The sequence below is a fragment of the Muscardinus avellanarius genome (assembly GCF_963383645.1).
Source record: "Muscardinus avellanarius genome assembly, chromosome: 7".
In the NCBI taxonomy this organism is placed as follows: Eukaryota; Metazoa; Chordata; class Mammalia; order Rodentia; family Gliridae; genus Muscardinus; species Muscardinus avellanarius.
Window position 1 is genome coordinate 58659936 of NC_137793.1, and position 19145 is coordinate 58679080.

General features: G+C 44.6%; 1 protein-coding gene across 1 annotated transcript; it reads right to left on the reverse strand.

Moving 5' to 3' along the window:
* Positions 1–1041: 1041 nt before the first annotated feature.
* COX20 (cytochrome c oxidase assembly factor COX20) lies at positions 1042–8497 on the reverse strand (the record flags this gene model as incomplete). The annotated part of the gene is made up of 4 exons (XM_080698217.1): positions 1042–1174; positions 1654–1717; positions 1857–1971; positions 8438–8497. The coding sequence occupies 4 exons, from the start codon at positions 8495–8497 to the stop codon at positions 1042–1044; spliced, it is 372 nt and encodes a 123-aa protein (XP_080554343.1).
* Positions 8498–19145: the final 10648 nt, after the last annotated feature.

Sequence of the window (19145 nt, forward strand, 5' to 3'; positions counted from 1 at the left end):
TAAAGTTATGTTGATACTCATTAGACATTTCTCCAGGATGAGCAAATACTGAGGATTTGGTCAAATGCTAGGCACTTTGTTTTTAAATATTATTTCCAGGGGCAGCAGACTGATGAAACAGAGGAACAAATTTTTTTCCTGCGAATTTAAACCAGAGTAATTTTACCTGCAAGCTACACCTCCAGTTATATTTATTTTGAAACAGGGTCACACTAAGTTGCAGAGGGCCTCACTAGCTGAGGATGGTTGAATCTGCGATCCTCCTGTCACAACCTGGATTACAAGCGTGTGCCACCACACCTAGCCAGAAACAAAAATTTAAATGTACTTTATTGCCTGGCCTGGTGCTGCATGTTTGAAATCCCAGTACTTTGGGAGGTTAAGACAGGATCACAGGTTTTTTGCTAGCCTCAGCTACTTAGTGGGGCCCTCTGCAAGTGGTGAGACCCTGTTTCAAAATAAATAAAAAAATAAAACTGGATCCTAGTATTTGGGAGGCTGAGACAGGTGGATTGTGGTTCATAGACAGCCTATTGGTGGGGCCCTTTCAACTTCAGTGAGACCCTCTTTCAAAATAAAGAATGAAAAATATGGCTGGGAAGCTGGGCGTGGTGGCACATGCTTGGAATCCCAGCATTTGAGAGGCTGAGAGGATCGTGGTTCACGGACAGCCTCAGCTACTTAGGCCCTCCATAACTTAATGAGACCCTGTTTCAAAATAAAGAATAAAAAATAAGGCTCAGCGGTAAAATGCCCCTGAATTCCATCCCCAGACTTGCCCCCCCCCCCCCGCCAAAAAAATAGGGCTGGGGGTGTGGCTTGGAGATAGAACCCCACTGGGTTGTTCAATCCCCAGTATTGCAAAGAAGTTTAAAAAAGGACTGAAGTTGTAGCTCAGGAGTAGAATGCCCCTGTTTAATCCCCAGCACCACCACAATAAAAAATAGAAAAGCTTGCTTGTTGTACATGTAATGTTTTATTGATCTGTCCCAACACTGCCCACACTGACTTGAGGTAGTCTGAGGTTACTGTGATTGTCAGTCAGTTACTACTGTTGGTTTGTTTTCTTTCAGGATCAAGGTGGGTGCTTTCATATAAAATCTTATTTTTAATTCCTTCTTTGGCAATTCGTTCCTGAATTCTTTGCTTTGCATAATTATACCTACAATGGAACCTTAAAAGAGAAAATGAGTAAGTTGATGCATAAAATGTTCCCACATAAATTGATTTTTAAAATTTAACTTGCTTTTTATAATCACACAAAATTTCAAAATGCTTATAGACTACTCAAGAAAATTTCACATGTTCTACTTTGGAGTGCTATTTGTGTGGGTGGTTTGATGTCAAAATACATATGAATACTTATCTACATAAAATGAGAATTACAAACTTTAGTATCTTAGATTTGAGATTTATATTAACTCTTTGGTTGTGAGTACCAATTTCAGATGTGATGAATGAAAGGGTAAAATAACCATTGAAGCCCTCCCTCATAAAACTATAGAAACCTGACCTCGGTGACAAATGATAAAAGGACACAAGGCAAAGGGATTTCAGTAATACTGTTTGGAAAGGCAGATTTCCCTTAAAAAGCCCTTTTAAGGATAATCAAGATTGTGGTCATAGGTTTTCTGGAATACTTAGCAAACATACCAGCATGCTAAAGTCCCCAAGATAAATCCTCCTACTCCAACATCACATGATCTTCTAATCCTACCTGTCCAAAAATAAGGATAACCATTAAAAACTAGAATTGTGTGCATTCTATACATTGAATATATTTTAATATAGCTACTCATATAAACTATAGATTATAGTTAACTACATTTTACATAGCAAAGTAAACAGATACTCACTAGTTAACAAAAAATGTCCAAGTCCAGCCACAACAGATCCTAGTGAACCATAGAGTATTGAGTCCCGTGCACAGGGGGTGTTTTCAACATCTAACAGTCCTAGGAGCTTAAAGGGCTAGTAGGGATTAAAAAAGAAACCAGATTGAATGAGAAAACACTAGTTCAAGGGGATTATGCAAAAATGACAAATTTTTCCTTTGTTATATTAAAGGGATTAAACTAGTATGTGCCACCAAAGGACTATAGTCATGCTGGTCTTTACTTTGCTATACAATTTGAATTTTTAAATTAGAAACATTGACAATTTAACCAGAAAGCCCTAAGTAGTATAATACATTATAATTTACTAGTTGGCTGATGTAGAAAAGAGTAAGGGTATATATATCCTTTTATGAGCTCTCTGAATTCATCTAAACAGCATAATTTACTCCAGAAATTCCAGTAACTTGGGAAACTGAAAAGTTATTTGAACTGCGTTTGCTGATAGCATTTGAATACAGTACTATTTTATAAGTTCTAGTGGTGATTTGTTTTTAGATTTTATTGATGTTAATGAGGAGGTGTGGTTATAGAAATACTTGATTTCTTTGCCTCACTAGTTAGGCTGGGGCCTCAAGCTAGTTGGTGGGAAAGCTGGGGGACCAGAGAGCTAAATCTTTGCCTCTTCAAGTGTTCAAATACAAAAAACTTCTTCCTACAGTCCTCATTAGATGAGACTTGTCCCCAGCATGTGAACTTTGGCGTATCTGCCACTCTTCACTTGGAGGACAAGGCATTCAGCTGGGCCTAGCGCTGGGGATGTACTCAGTGACAGTGTGCTTGTCTAGTGTCTGTAAGGCCTGGGGTTCTATCTTAACATTACCTACCCAAAAGGTCTAGTAATGTTGTTAAAGATAAAACATTTTAGTAACATTGCTTTTCAGAGGAAGCCACCTAGCCAGGTGTGGTGGTTTGTGTCTGTAATCCTAGTACTTACAAGGCTTAAACAGGTTTATGACCAGACTTTTCAAGGTCCGCTGCAACTTAATGAGACCCTGCTTTAAAATAAAATAAAAGTAAATGGGGCTGGGGCTTTAGCACAGTGACAGAATGCCTCTGGGTTCTGTCCCCAGTATACTCAAGACATACCTATTTGACACATTGAGAAATGTTACTTTAAAAAATGTTACCAGCTGGGTGTGGTATCCAGCATGCTTATAAACCCAGCTTGGGAGGCTGAGACAGGAGGATCACACAGGTTTGAAGCCAGCCTCAGCTGGCTTAAGAGACCTTGTTTCCAAATAAAATATAAAATAGGTCTGAGTGTACCCGGAGGTAGAAAGCCTCTGGGTTCCATCCCCAGTAACCGCCCCCCCCCCACACACACACAGTTACCTATGTGGGACATTTATGTGGAGGGGAGTGTAGGATAAGGATGGTAACATGCAAGGGACTGATGGAGACATTGATAACTCTGTGTCCTTACCCATGTTTGCTTTCTTTGGCTCAAGCATCTGCTAGAAAAGACAATGTTGACTTGGTTTATATTAAAGTAAAAATTAAATACTCTTGGCTACTTCTGCTCCATGTTTTTCTTTTACCTCTCCAACACCTGACAAGATTGTTTCTTGAATACAAGTGCTTGTTGCAGGCTTTAAAAGCTCTTCAAGGCAAATCTTAGCTGGGAAATGGGCATTGGTGTGGGGGCCTTAGGAGCCAGGATAGAACTTGGTGGTGGATGCAGATTTTATTTTTTGGTATGGCATTGAGCCCAGGGGCATTCTGCAACAGGGCTACCTCCAGCGCTTCTCTATTTTCAAACTGTCTCATCAAGTTACTGAGGGTTTCACTAAATTGCTGAGGTTGGCCTACTGTCTCGGCCTCCAGAGTGCTGGATTTACACACATTCACTGCCATGCCTGGCTTTGAGCTTTAAGGGAAAACAAGGCTGGAGAGGCATGTTTTCCAAACATCCATCTAAGGAGTAATGGGATTAACCAGTACATAATTCTTAAGTCTGCAATTTGCATCAAAACTTGAAGAGTTACAGAGATGAAGAGAAGACCCCAGCTTTAGTGGTCAGATGTCAGAAGTCTGGGAATTCTGAGGAAGCAGTGTCCCTGCTCTGTACTCCTGCTCACCAGCTCACTCAGGTCTATAAATGAAGAGCTGTGAAACCCCCAAAGTCAGTCTGGATGTGACCCGAGTTCTGTTCAAAGTGTATTTATTCCTAAATAAACCTGTCTCTCACTGGCCTAAGTATTTGTGTTTACATGTGTGTGTTTCTCTTGCATTCCTTTAAATAGAGATTAAAGAACTCCTAAAACTAATTTGTTAAGCCCAGGATCTTGCACATGGTAGGCAAGAGCTTTTTGCGGGGGAGTATTTGAGGAATGGAACCCAGGGGCATTCGACCTCTGAGCTATGCCCCCTGCCCTATTTTTTATTTGAAACAGGGCCTCACTAAGTGGCTGAGGCTGTCTGCGAACCGTAATCCTTGGGCCTCTCGAATGCTGGGGTTACAAGCACACGCCACCATGCCTGACTTCTACTTTTAAACTACATTCCCAGCTCTCAATTTTTAGAAAATTTGGGATAGGGCTTCACCAAATTACTCAGGCTAGCATTCTGAGTAGCTGGCATTATAGGTATCACCATACCTGTTTAGAAATTCAGTGCTGGTAGATCATGCAGGCCCTAGCAGATGCTTAGGTGAATGTTACAAGCTAAACCCCTGAATCTCAGGCTCTCATTAAATTGCTAAGGCCGGTCTCCTGTTTTAGACTCCTAAATATACTGGGATTACAAGCATGAGCCCACCATGTTGAACTCTGGTTTGAAACACCCGGCATGCCTGTCAGCTTTGTTATCCCATAGGTGGACTGACCCTTGAAGGTTTTTTTCCGGAAGGTACTTCAAGACTTTCAACTAAATACTGTGTATATGGTGATTTCAGATTTATAAATCAAACCCTAATTTCTCCCCAAACTGCAATATCCTTATCTACCTAATGAAACCTCAAACACTTAAGAACTGAACGTTTCACTTCTAAACATGCCCCCCCCTTTTTTTTCCTTGGTGGTACTGGGGGTGGAACCCAGGGGCATTCTACCTGAGTTACACCCCCAGCCCTCTTATTTTGAAACAGGGTCTCACTGAGTTGCAAAGGGCCTCACCAAAAAACTGCAGCTGTTTTCAAACCATGTTCCTCCTGTCTCAGCCTCCCAAATGCTGGGATTACAAGCGTGTGCCACCAAGCCCAGCATAAACCCTGCTTTTACTCACCAATTTTCAGGCCAGAAACCAGAGTAACTTTGTGGTACTGGAACTGAACCCAGGGACCTCTTATTTCCAAGCTACATCCCCATTAATATTTTTTTACTTGGAAATTATGTCTTGCTAAATTCCCACGGTTGGCTTCCAACCTGCAATCCTGTCTGTCTCCCAAGTATTGTGGTTATAAGCATTCTCCCATGCCCATCTTAATCCTTACTGTCTTTGAAATGTCCAGTATCAGCAAGTCTGGAACGATCAATATAGCCTCAACAAACTACCAACTTACCATCTATCACTAGTATCTCATCCTTATTCCACTCCTAAAAATCTATATCAGGCCGAGAATGGTGGTGTGCACACCTGTAATCTCAGTACTTGGGGAGGCTGAGAGGATTGCAGATTGAAGATCTGCCTCAGCAATCTAGTGAGATTTTCAAAACAAAACCAAAAAGGGTGTGGGGGATGGTGGTTAGAATGCTCCAGAAGCTTGGAGGTAGAATGTTGCCACAGTGCCCCCCCCACAAAGCCAAAATGGAATTTTCATGGGTTTTGATTATGCTTAAGGGATGTACTACATAGCCATGACTAAGAAGACTGTCCATAATTTGGCACATACTTCTTATTTTGCTGTACTGGCGATTGAATCCAAGGGCATTCTATTTGAGATACACTCCCAGCCCTATTTCCCCCCCTCCCCCGTGGTACTGGGGGTGGACCGTCAAGGCTTTCTACTTCCGGGCTATACTCCCAGACCTATGTTTATATTTCATTTGGAAACAGTCTCACTAAGTTGCTGAGAGCCTCACTAAGTAACTGAGGCTGGCTTTGAACCTGTGTGATCCTCCTGTCTCAGCCTCCCAAGGGCAGGGATTACAAGCATGTGCCACCACACTCAGCTTATTCTTTATTTTGAAAAGGTTTCACTGAGTTGCAGAGGGCCTCACTAAGTATAGTGGAGGCTGTCTGAACTGCGATCCTCCTGTCCCATGCTGGGATCACAAGCGTGTGGCACTGGGTCTAGGCCTGCAGGCCTCTAATAATAAGCCTGAATGGTTTCTGCCTAACACCCTCCTTTTCTCCTTGATCTTGACATGGTGGGTCAGTAGATAAAATTTTTTTTTTTTCCTTTTTGTGACACTGGGGGTTGAACCCAGGGGCATTTTACTTCTGAGCTACAACCGCAGCCCTATTTTATTTGGAAATGGTCATATTGCCGAGGCTGTCCCTGTCTCAAGTCTCCCAATTACTGGGATTATAAAATGAAATTCTTTTTAAGGACTGAGAATTGACCTGTTTTGATCAAGGTTATATCCCTACCACATAGTTTAGTGCCTAGTAGAGTAGCTGCTTGGTAAAATTGTGTGTGTCCGTCCGTCCGTCCTGTACATACATCTCCAGGGCATATCCAAGCTACAACCCAAATCCTTTTTTTTTTTTTGCGGGTCTGGGGATGGAACCCAGGGGCATTTGACCTCTGAGCTACACCCCCTTCCCTGTTTTTTATTATTTATTTTGAAACAGGGTATCACTGAGTTGCAGAGGGCCTCACCAAATAGCTAAGGCTATCTGCAAACCATGATCATCTGGTCTCAGCCTCCCAAATGCTGGGATTACAAGTGTGCACCACCACACCTGGACTTTTTTTTTTTTTTTTTAAACAATGGTTTTGCCAGGTTGTTCAAGAATCAGTACATGCTGAGGCTGTTCTCAAACCTATGATCCTCCTGTGTCTGTATCCCAAGTCCTAGGACCATGACCGCCTGGGCAAAAATCTTGTTTTTTTTTTTTTTGGGGGGGGGGGGTTGACATTAGAGGTGGAACTCAGAGGCTTTCTACCTCTGGATTATACTCCCAGACCATTTTATATTTTATTTGGAAACAGGGTGTCACTAAGTAGCCGAGGCTGGCTTCGAACCTGTGGGATCCTCCTATCTCAGCCTCCCAAGCGCAGGGATTCCAAGCGTGCACCACCACACCCGGCTGGCAAATATCTTTTGAATGAACTAATGAATTCAGATTTTGCCTGAATGTATCCACTTAGCAAACAATGAGGGCAGAAGAGAGTTTTTAAGGGCTTATTCTATCAAGAAGGTATACAGGCTTGACACCTCTTTTTACCTTAATAATTACTTATTTGCAGGAATAATCACTTTTTTTTTTGGTAGTACTGAGGGTGAAACTCAGGGGCATTTTACCTTCGAGCTACACTACACGCGGTTTACTGACAATATTTCTTTAAAAGTAACTTGCAGGCAGATGAGCCTGCCAGAATCCCAGTATTTACTAGGAGGTTGAGACTGGAGGATGGCAGGTTCAAGGAGGACTTCAGCAATTTGGTGAGACCTCAGCAACTTGCCAGGGGTGTAGCTCAGAGGTTAGCATGCCTCTGGATTCAATCTCTGTACTAAAACAAAACAAAATTAAAACCCAGACAGGTTTCCTTTTCTGACATTATCCTGGGCTGTTAGACATAGGGTATATGCTTCATCTCTTTGAATTTTGATATTATTCCCTTTTTAATGTCCCCCACCCCAAATCTGGCAGTGTTCAATTTCCCTGAATATAAATACTTACTAATTAGGAGTCGATGAGCTGGGTGTGGTGGTGCATGCTTGTAATCCCAGTACTTGGGAGCTGAGACAGGAGGATCATAGGTTCGCGGCCAGCCTCAGCCACGTAGTGAGGCCCTCCACAATTTAGACCCTGTTAAAAAATAAACAGCCCCAGCATTTGGGAGGCTAAGACTGGAGGATTACGGTTGGCAGGCAGCCTCAGCTACTTAGGCCCTCTGCAACTCAGACTGTTTCAAAATAAAGAATACAAAATAGGGTAGGGGGTGTAGCTCAGAGGTCGAATGCCTCCGGGTTCCATCCCCAAACCTAAAATATTAAATAAAAAATTGGGCAAGGGGTGTAGCTTGGCGGTCGAATGCCCCTGGGTTTCATCCCCAGACCCACAAGAAAAATATAAAATAGGTCTGGGGTTGTAGCTCGGAGATAGAATGCCCCTGGGTTCCACCACCGGCTCCGTAAAAATAAAGGGTTTATCCAGCGTTTGTTCATGGTTAATATGATTCCATGTCTTTGCCAAAATTTAGAAACAAAGAAGAGCAAGCGCTGCGAGCGGAGTGGAGATTATCCTACAGCTGTAGAGGGAGAGCCATCTAGCACACAGTGGGTCTTCAATAAATATCTGCTCATGCTCGATCATGGTGATAAATGGTTCATTTAAAAATATTTCCCATCATCCCGCCCTGTCCGGAGCCCGCCTTGGCCCCGCCGGCGGCTGGCGGGGTTTCCCGCGCCCCGCACCCCCCGCGCCGTTACCTTTCCCTTCCCGGGCGGGCCCGGCTGCGGCTGCGGCTCCGGCTCCGGCGCGGCGGCCATGACGACGAGTGCGCCCTGCGCGCGCCGAGCCGGAAGCGCCGCCATGCCCCGCGCGCCCGCCCGCCCGCCGCCAACGCCGCCATCTTAGGGCCCCGCCGCGGAGTGCGGCGCGCCCGGCGGGGAGGCCTGGCGGGCGGCGGCGGGCGGGGGCGGCGCCGGTTGGGCCGGGGCGGCGCGGCGGGCCGGGGCGGCGAACGGCGGCGGCCAGAGGGCGCGCCCGGGCCGCGGCGCGGCGCCCCGCCCAGCCGCCATTTCCAACCGTCCCGCGCGCTCCCGGGCGGGCGGGGCGCGCTCCCGGGGGGCGGGCGGGGCGGGCGCGCGGCCGCGGCTTTGTCCTGCGCGCGGGCGCGGCGCCCTCGTCCCCTGCGTGTCCTTTGTCCTTCCGGCCCGGCGCCCGCGCCCAGGGCGGCGGCGCTGCGGGGTCGGGCGGCCATGCGGCGGGCTGGGCTGCGGCGCCGCTCCGCTCACGCGCCCAAGGCCTCTCTCCGGCCCAGCAAAACACACGCACCCAGAAAATCCCAACAAAAGTCGTTCTGTACGGCAGATTTTTTAAAGTATCTTTTTTCCCCTTTGTGGTACTGGGGGTGAAACCCAGGGGCCTTCTTCCTCCCGGCTGCACCTCCAGACCTGTTTTGTATTTTATTTGGAACCAGGGCCTCACTAAGTTGCCGGGCTTGGCTTGGAGCTGCGATCCTCCTGTCTCGGCCTCAATTAGAAGCAGGGAGTGGTGGCCCACGCTTGGGATCCCAGTACTTGGGAGACTGAGACAGGATCACAGGTTCGAGACCAGCTTCAGCTACTTTTTGGGAGGTTGAGGCTGGAGGATCGCGGTTCGCGGACAGCCTCAGCTACTACTTAGGCCCTTTGCAACTCAGTGAGACCCTGTTTTAAAATAAAGAATAAAAAGTAGGGCTGGAGGTGTACCTCAGAGGTAGAATGCCCCTGGGTTCCATCCCCAGTACTGCAAAAAACAAAAACAACAACAAAAAACCCAGAAAACTCTGTACAATCAGAAACTATACATTGCTCTAACATTCATTAGGAGACCAAAAAAAAAAAGCAAACCGGTAGTTCCCTGCCGATTTGGTGTTCGAGCTCTTGCTCTGGGAGGTCATATTTGAGTTAGGAATATTCCATAAAGGAGTGAGGAACTCTTTTGATGTAATTCCTTCTTATGTTATAAGGGAAGGACAATTGGAAAAGTACCAGGTAATATGCTATTAAGTCATACTGTTTGCTCTGTGGCACAGCCTTAATCGCAGTTCTTGGGAGGCTAAGACAGGAGGATCATAGGCTCAAGACCAGCCTCAGCACTTTAGTAAGACCCTATCTAAAACGATAAATAGTGCTGGGGGTGCAGTCCAGGTTAGAATGCCTCTGAAATAATCCTCAGTGCTTAAAAAAAAGAAAAAGAAAAAAAGGGCTGGTGTCAGCCGGGTGTGGTGACATACACTTGTAATCCTAGTACCTGGGAGACTGAGACAGGAGGATCACACAGGTTTGAAGCCAGCCTGTTACTTAGGCTCTCAGCAACTTAGACCGTGTTTCCAAACAAAATATAAAATAGGGCTGGTACTGTACCCTGGAGGTAGAAAACCCCTGGGTTCCAACCCCAGTACCACAAAAAATACAAATTATTATTATTGTTGTTGTTGTTGTTGTTGTTGTTGTTGTTGTTGTTGTTGTTATTTGGTGGCACTGGAGTTCCTGGAAGCCCTTCTACCTCCGGGCTACACTCCCAGACCTATTTTTTAAAATATATTTTAAAAATTGGAAACAGGGTCTCTTAAGCCAGCGTGGCTAGCTTCGAACCTGAGCGATCCTCCTGTCTCCATCTCCCAAGCGCGGGGATTACAAGCGGTGTGCCACCACGCCTGGCCAATACAAAATATTTAAAAAGGGCGGCATGCACAGAGAAATATCGCAGAAAATAAAAATCAGATGCTTCCCCTAATCAGCAAAAACTAGGAGGAAAGGGGCAACAGGAAGAGGTCGAGCTACAGAAAGGGCCCTATAGTGAAGCAACTAAGGTGATCAATCAGAGGGTATGGAATAGGGGAGGATGGAGCCTCTTTAAAACCCAGGAGGTACATAAACAAATGTGTCAAAGTTAATCACCAAACAAGCATGGGATCGAGGGAGGGGGAAGGAATGGGATGGGGGCTGGATGAGGGCTAATTGGATGATGTGTGCTTGTATATCCTCTCAAGTCTTGTATTCCAATGTGATATATGATTACAATGCACCAATAAAAAATAATAAAAAAAAAAGGGCTGGTGTGGCTTTAGAGGTAGAAGGTTCCTACATTCATGCCTAGTACCACACACAAAGAAGTTGTTATATTTTTATTAGTGAGACCCTGTTTAAAAATACAAAAATACAAAATAGGCCGGGTGTGGTGGCGCAGGCTTGTAATCCCCGCACTTACAACTGTTAGACTCATTTGTCTAACAGACTGCAAACTGTTAGGCTCATTTGAGATCCATTTCATTCATCTTTGAAATTTTCATATGGATTATTTCTTATCACTTTAATTTCACAAAAATTTAATACTTTAATGTTTTTGTTTGAAGAGCAAAAAGTAAAAATATTTTACTCTCTTCTCCCTTCTCAGTCGTCTTTTTTTTTTTTTTTTTTTGTGGAACTGGGGATGGAACTCAGGAACATTTTACCTTCAATCTATACTCCCGACCCTATATTTTTATTCCTTTTTATTTATTTATTTTTGCATTACCAGGAATGGAATCGCGGGACATTCTACGTCCGAGCAATATATCCAACCCTATTTTTCTACTCTTCATTTTGAAACAGGGTCTCACTGAGTTGCAAAGGACTTCACTAGGTAGCTGAGATTGTCCATGAACTGCGATTCTCCGGTCTCCACCTCCCAAATACTGGGATTTACAAGCATGCACCACCAGGCCTGGCCAGTAATTTTTTTTTTTTTTTTTTTTTTTGTGGTACTGGGACTGGAACCCAGGGGCTTTCTACCTTCGAGATACACTCTCAGACCTATTTTATATTTTATTTAGAAACAGGGTCTCACTAAGTTGCTCAGAGCCTCACTAAGTAGCTAGCTGAGGCTGGCTTCAAGCCTACACCATCCTCCTGTCTCAGCCTCCCAAGTACTGGGATTACAAGCGTGCACCACCACACCTGGCTCCTCCTTTCTTTTTTAAGTATTTATTTAATTAATTTATTTTTGTGGGTCTGAGGATGTAACCCAGGAACATTTGATCTACATCCCTTGCCCTACTGTGTGTGTGTGTGGGGGGTACTGGGGGTGGAACCCAGGGGCTTTCTACTTCTGGGCTATACTCCCAGACCTATTTTATATTTTATTTGGAAACAGGGTCTCACTAAGTTGCTGAGAGCCTCTAAGTAGCTGAGGCTGGCTTCCAACCTGTACGATCCTCCTGTCTCAGCCTCCCAAGCGCGGGGATTACAAGCGTGTGCCACCACACCTGGCCTATTTTGTATTCTTTATTTTGAAACAGGGTCTCACTAAGTTGCAGAGGGCCTCACTAAGTAGCTGAGGCTGTTGGCAAACCACGATCCTCCTGTCTCAGCCTCCTGAATGCTGGGATTACAAGCGTGTGCTGCCATGCCGGGCTCCTTCTCCCTTCCTGAAAGTAAAATTTGATGTATCTTTACAAACTTTTTTCTTTTTCTTGATTAAATATTATTACATGAATGCATATATTTTGCAATCACTTGAAGGAATGCAGGAAGAGAAATAAGAAAGCAGGATTAAAGTAGGACCATTGTAGAAGTAAGAAAGTAACAAAACATGTAAGAGTGCTGTGAGGAAACATTCCCCTCTCCTGATAAAATTAAAACTTCGAGTCTCTGCTTCGGTAACCCCACTTGCCAATATAAAGTATAACTTATAAGTTCCTGCTTATGATAGCTGCCTGAGTTTTGGCTTCTGTGAAACTGCTTGCTTATATCCCAGCTACCTTAATGTTAAAAGTTGTTTTATTTTAAAACCTAAGTTACTGTTAGAAATTATTTTAAGGATATTACTAAAGTTTGAAATATTTTAAAATAGTATAAAGTAGTTTAGAGAGTGTAAAGTTTGAAATATTTTAAAATAGTATAAAGTAGTTTAGAGAGTGAAGCTATATGAAGCTATTTTTCTTGGAAGTGAGTCCCAAGCCCGCCACAAACCTTATCTAAAGAAAACACCTGGTACTCAAGGGCCGAGCTGAAGGTTACCATAGTAACCAAGCATGAAAGAGAAAGTCACTCCTTGGCGGGCAGTGACGTAGAAAGGCTGTCCTTTAAGACTATTTGCTGTAATTCAAGTGTGTGTGTGCTTTCTTTTGAAATTATTGGTTGTACTTGTTTACCTTTTTATCTGATTGGTTGTATCCTACAATTTGGCGGGCTGTGACGTGTGTAGCCACCCCTTCAGGGGCTATAAATATAGAGCCTGAAGTGTGCTCGGGGTCGAGCTCCGACCACTTTCCTTGCTGTCTACTGAGGCTGAACGCTAGCTCGGCCAGAGGCTCCCTCTGGTAGCTGCTGGGCAATTCCTCTACTGACAGTCAAGCTAGTGAAGGAGTCTCGACCACTGGCGTGCCAGTAAGAGCTGCAGCACTATAAACTCTGCTTGTGAGTTGCAACCTTGGTGTGTCCTTCGTTATTTGGGTAAGGGGGTGACTCTCGGACCCTAACACACTAAAAGAACACTGCAGTGAGGTTGAGGAGTAGTTCAGTGATAGAAAATTGCTTAGCATGCATGAGACCCTTGGTTCCATCTCCAGCACTCCAGAATATGAGTAAATTTTTTTTTTTTTTTTTTTTTTTTTTTAGGTCTGGGGATGGAACCCAGGGGCATTAGACCTCCAAGGTACAGCCCCTGCCTTATTTTTTATTCTTTATTTTGAAACCAGGTCTCACTGAGTTGGAAAGGGCCTCACTAAGTGGCTGAGGCTGTCCACAAACTGTGATCCTCTGGTCTCAGCCTCCCTAATGCTGGGATTGCAAGCGTGCGCCACCACGCCTGGCATGAGTAAATTTTAAAAACTGTAATATGCAAGGTAGAAAGTATGAGTCTCAGCTGGGTGTGTTGGCACACGTCTGTAGTCCCAGTACTTGAGAGTCTGAGACAGGAGGATCACACATTTGAGTACAACCTCAGCAAGTAATGAGACTCTCATCAACCTAACAACACCCTGTTTCAAAATAAAAATAAATAAGCTGGGTGTGGTGGTGCACGCTTGTAATCCCAGCATTTGGGAGGCTGAATTAGGTGGATCACGGTTCACGGATAACCTCAGCCACTTAGCGAGGCCCTTTGCAACTCAGTGAGACCCTGCTTCAAAATAAAGAATAAAAAATAGGGCTGGGGGTGTAGCTTGGAGGTAGAATGCCCCTGGGTTCCATCTCCAGTACTGGGGGGAAAAAAAAAAGCTGGGGGTGTAACACAAAGAAAGAATGCCCCTGGACTCTACCCCACACATCTGTCTGTATATATGTATGTGACCAAACAGCACTGTACTGTTATTTGTCTTCTCTATTTTCCTTTATTATTTATTTATTTATGCGATACTGGGGGTAGAACTCAGAAGCATTCTACCTCCAAGCTACACCCCCCCCAGCCCTATTTTTTATTCTTTATTTTGAAATAGGGTCTCCCTGAGTTGCAAAGGGCCTCACTAAGTAGCTGAAACTGTCGGATGACTGCGATGATCCTTTCTCAGCCTCCCAAATGCTGGGATTACAATGTGCACCACCATGCCCAGATCCCTGTATTTATCTTTTGCCTTTTTAAAATTGCGCCGAGGGTTATTTTTATTTTCATTTTGTGGCCCTAGAGATTGAACCCAGATGCATTCTACCTCTGAGCTACATCCCCAGTACTCTTATTTTTTATTTTGAAACAGGATCTCACTACTTGCCCAGGTTGTCTTGGAACCTGACATCCTCCTGTCTAAGCCTTCCACGTACTGGGATTACAAGCCTGTTCCACCATGTCTGGCTTTTTTTTTTTTTTTTTTAATAGGACCTGGCTAAGTCGTTGAGGGTCCCTCTAAGTGGTTGAGGCTGGCCCTGAATCTCCGATGCTCCTGTTTTAGCCTAAATACTGGGATTATAGGCATGTACCTCCATGCTTGGCTAGAAACAAAACAAAATGAAAAAAAAAAAAGAAAAGAAAATATGGGTGAAATAAACAAATAGTTGTTTTAAGCTACAGAAGGTACACATATTTGTGTACCAAATATATGAGTGTTACTGGAACTTAGCAGTTCTAGTTCTGACTCAGCTGGATGTTAGTTTGCCGACTACTGCTTTCCCATCAGCTGTTGCTGGTCTGCTCTGGGGTAAATACAAAAATTGAGATGAACCTTATTTTTCGGTACTGGGTGTTGAATCAAGGGGCATTCTACCTCTACTACACCCCCAGTCCTATTTTTTTATTTTATTCTTTATTTTGAAAGAGGGTCTCACTAAACTCTGGAGGGCCTCATTAAGTAGCTGAGGTTGGCTGTGAACCTGTGATCCTCCTGTCTCAGCCTCCCAAGTACTGGGATTACAAGAATGGGCCACCACGCCTAGTTTGAGATAAACCTTTGATGAGTATTATACATACCATTGGAAAAAAAAATTCTTGAAAGTTGAGCATAGTAGCACAAGCCTGTGGTCCCAGTGTTGGGAGGCTGAGACAGGAAGACTGCAGGTGTGAAGGTGACATAGACCTTCAGCAGCTACCAACACCCGAGACCAGGGGTTGAACCCAGGGGCACTCTGCCCCTGAGCCACACCCCCCAGCCTTATTTTTTTTATTTTTTATTTTTGGTGGTACTGGGGTTCCTGGAAGCCCTTCTACCTCCGGGCTCCACTCCCAGACCTATTTTAACATTTTTATTTGGAAACAGGGTCTCCTAAGCCAGCGCGCGCGGCTGGCTTCGAACCTGCGCGATCCTCCTGTCTCTGCCTCCCAAGCGTGGGGATTACAAGTGTGCGCCACCACGCCCGGCATTTTTTTTTTTCTTTATTTTGAAACAAGGTCTCACTAAGTTGCAGAGGGCCTAAGGAGCCAAGGCTGGCTGTGAACCTATGAGTCTCCTGTCACAGCCTCCCAAGTACTGGGATTGCAGGTGTGTGTCACCATGCCCAGCTTAAATAAATTTTAAAAAAGGGCTGGGGTGTAGCACAGAGGTAGCATGCTCCTGGGTTCAGTCCCCAGTACCACAGTAAGAAGGAAGAAAGAGGGAAAGGAGGGTTGCTTATAGTTCCATATATTGTCATTATATTACCATATATTATTATATTCCCATAATATATATTAAAATATAAAGCCAGGCATGGTGGCGCACGCTTATAATCCCCGTGCTTGGGAGGCTGAGACAGGAGGATCACACAGGTTCGAAGCCAGCCTCAGCTACTTAGTGAGGCTCTCAGCAACTTAGTGAGACCCTGTTTCCAAATAAAGTATAAAATAGGTCTGGGAGTATAGCCCAGAGGTAGAAAAGCCCCTTGGTTCCACCCCGAGTACCACACACACACACACACAAAGTATATTATGGGAAACTGCCACAAGAGTCATCCAGAAAAAGATAACAGAGAAATCAAAGCATCACTGAGATCCAGGCATGATGGTGCCTGTTTGTAATCCCAAAACTTGGGAGACTGACACTGGAGGATTGCAGGTTTGTGGCTAGTCCCAGCAATTTAGTGAGGCCCTTTGCAACTGACTGAGACTGTTTCAAAATAAATAAAAAGGGCTGGAGCCTGCTGGGCATGGTAGTACACGCTTGTAATCCCAGTACTTGGGAGGCTGAGACAGGAGAATCGGTGCAGGTTCGAAGCCAGCCTCAGCTACATAGTGAGGCTCTCAGCAACTTAGTGAGTGAAAGGTTAGAGCTGCCCCTGCCCGGGGCAGGGCGGGAAGCTAGGAGGCGGAGCCCGGTGATTCCGAGAGGGGACCACGCCTCCCGGTCAGGAAGAAGCGAGTTCAGAGTTCAGAGGGGAGCCCGACAAGAAAACGGAGAGAGCACTCTCCCCCACCAGCCCCCGCGGGCGCGGGCACGCGAGGCTGGGGGCCGACCTCCCACGAATAAAGCCATCCATATCATATTATGGATCTCCGCGTGTCTCTGTGCGACAGGGGGACGCGCCAAATATCTTTCAGTGAGACCTTGTTTCCAAATGAAAAATAAAAATAATAGGTCTGGGAGTATAGCCCGGAGGTAGAAAGCCCCTGGTTTTCCACCCCCAGTACCACACACAAATAGAAATAAATAAAAAATAAATAAAAAGGGCTGGGAGTGTAGCTCAGAGGTAGAATGTCCCTGGGTTTAATCTCCAATCTCTCCTCTCCCTCTCCCTCTCACACACACACACACACACACACACACACACACACACACACACACACACACACACACACAGTGAGATATGCAGAGCAGGCTTCCTTCACATTATTCTCATATAATCTCACATGTTGCTGGTGGGTTTTATATAGTATACACACAAAAATGTGTGCATGCTTTATACCAAGGAGCTGCATCCCCAGCTGGAACTATGTATTCATAAAATCACTTTGGAAAACAAGTTGGCATTTTCCAGTAAGGTTGTAGATGAATTCTATGACTCAGCAATTCCACTCCTAAGAATGTGCCTTTGTTTGCTGACCCCTGCTGGCCCACAGCTGTTATCGTGTGCACTGCAGTAAGTACAGAAATTGAGAGCACATGTTGAAAAAATTTTCTAGCAGCTGGGTGTGATGGTTCTCACTTGTCATCCCAGGACTTGAGAATCTGAGAAAGGAAGGTCGCAGCTTCAAAGCCAGCCTCAGCAATTTAGTGAAATCCTGTTTTAAAATAGGACTGGTGTGTAGCTCAGAGGTAGACTGCCCCTGGGTTCAATCTCCAGTATCATAAAAAGAAACAAAAAAACTTTATAGCAACTTTACACTGCTGAAATAGCTTTTTTTTTTTTTTTTTTTTTTTTTTGCGGGTCTGGGGATGGAACCCAGGGGCATTTGACCTCTGAGCTACACCTCCTGCCCTATTTTTTATTCTTATTTTGAAACAGGGTTTCACTAAGTTGTGGAGGGCCTCACTACGTAGCTGAGGCTGTCTGTGAACCGCGATCCTCCAGTCTCAGCCTCCCGAATGCTGGGATTACAAGCGTGCGCCACCACGCCCGGCTTCTGAAATAGCCTTTTGAGTGACTTTTGTATTTTACAAAATTAACAGTCTGTGGTACATTGAAAATTCAAAAAGCAATGCCGGGCGTGGTGGCACACACTTGTAATCCCTGCACTTGGGAGGCTGAGACAGGAGGATCACACAGGTTTGAAGCCAGCCTCAGCTACTTAGTGGGGCTCTTGGTAACTTAGTGAGATCTTGTTTCCAAAAATAGGTCTGGGAGTATAGCCCATAGGTAGAAAGTCTCTGGGGGTTCCACCCCCAGTACCACAAAAAAAAAAAAAAAAGAAAAAAAGAAAATTCAAAAAGCAAAGCAGACCTGATCTGTGGTAGGTAGCATGAGAGGTGTGCCTCTCTGTTCCACTGCGGCTGCTGCTGTCTTCCTTCCTTCCTTCTTCTTTTTTTTTTTTTTTTTTTTTTATGCTATTGGGTGTGGAACCCAGGGGCTTTCTACTTCTGGGCTATACTCCCAGACCTATTTTATATTTTATTTGGAAACAGGGTCTCACTAAGTTGCTGAGAGCTTCACTAAGTAGCTGAGGCTGGCTTTGAACCTGCACGATCCTCCTGTCTCAACCTCCCAAGTGCTGGGATTGTAAGCGTGCGCCACCACATCTGGCTTCTTTCTTTATTTTTGAGCTGGGTTCTAACTCAGGGCTTTGCCAAGCCCATGCGCTACTGCTGAACTACGCCTCCAGCCCCAAATTTATTTCAAAGGAGGAGAAAGTTACAGTATTTCAGTTACTGCACCACTTTTACATGTTGGTAACTAACATTTTTTTTTTTTTTTTTTTTTTGGTAATGGGATTGAACCCAGGGACACTGTACCCCTTAGCTACACCCCCAACCCTATTTTATTTTTATTTTGAAACAAGGTCTCACTAAATTGCTGAGTCTGGTCTCAAACCTGTCATTTTCTTGTCTCAGCCTCCCAGGTACTGGGATTACAGACATGCACCACCACACCCAGCTGTAAACTAACTTTCCAAGTGAAATTTACCAGCATTGGCTCTAATTTATGTAGATCCTGATCAAAGGACAGTGAATAATCTTGCTTTATCCTGACTCTCAGGTGGCATCACATGAACAGTGAAAATCCCCCTTCATCCTCAGTCGGTGTTCAGTGGGCAGCAAATTGCGAACCCTGGTGGTCAACCTGAGTATTTCTCATTACAATTTTTTTTTTTTTTTTGCAATCCTACATCAGTTTGGAATACAATAAAACCCAGATGCTTCCCCTAATTAGCAAGAACTAGGAGGAAAGGGATAACAGGAGGAGGTCGAGTAGCAGAAAGGGCCCTATTGAGAAGCAATTCTCATTACAATTTTGATTGAGAAGAGAACTGTGAAGACAGTCTACAAAAACCCACTGTGTTTTTGTGTTGGCTGTTGTGAAGACTCCATGGATTTTTGCTAACTATTTTCCTTATATTATCTTAAGAAAAAAATTTTTTTGTGGTACTGGGGATGAAACCCAGGGGCATTCT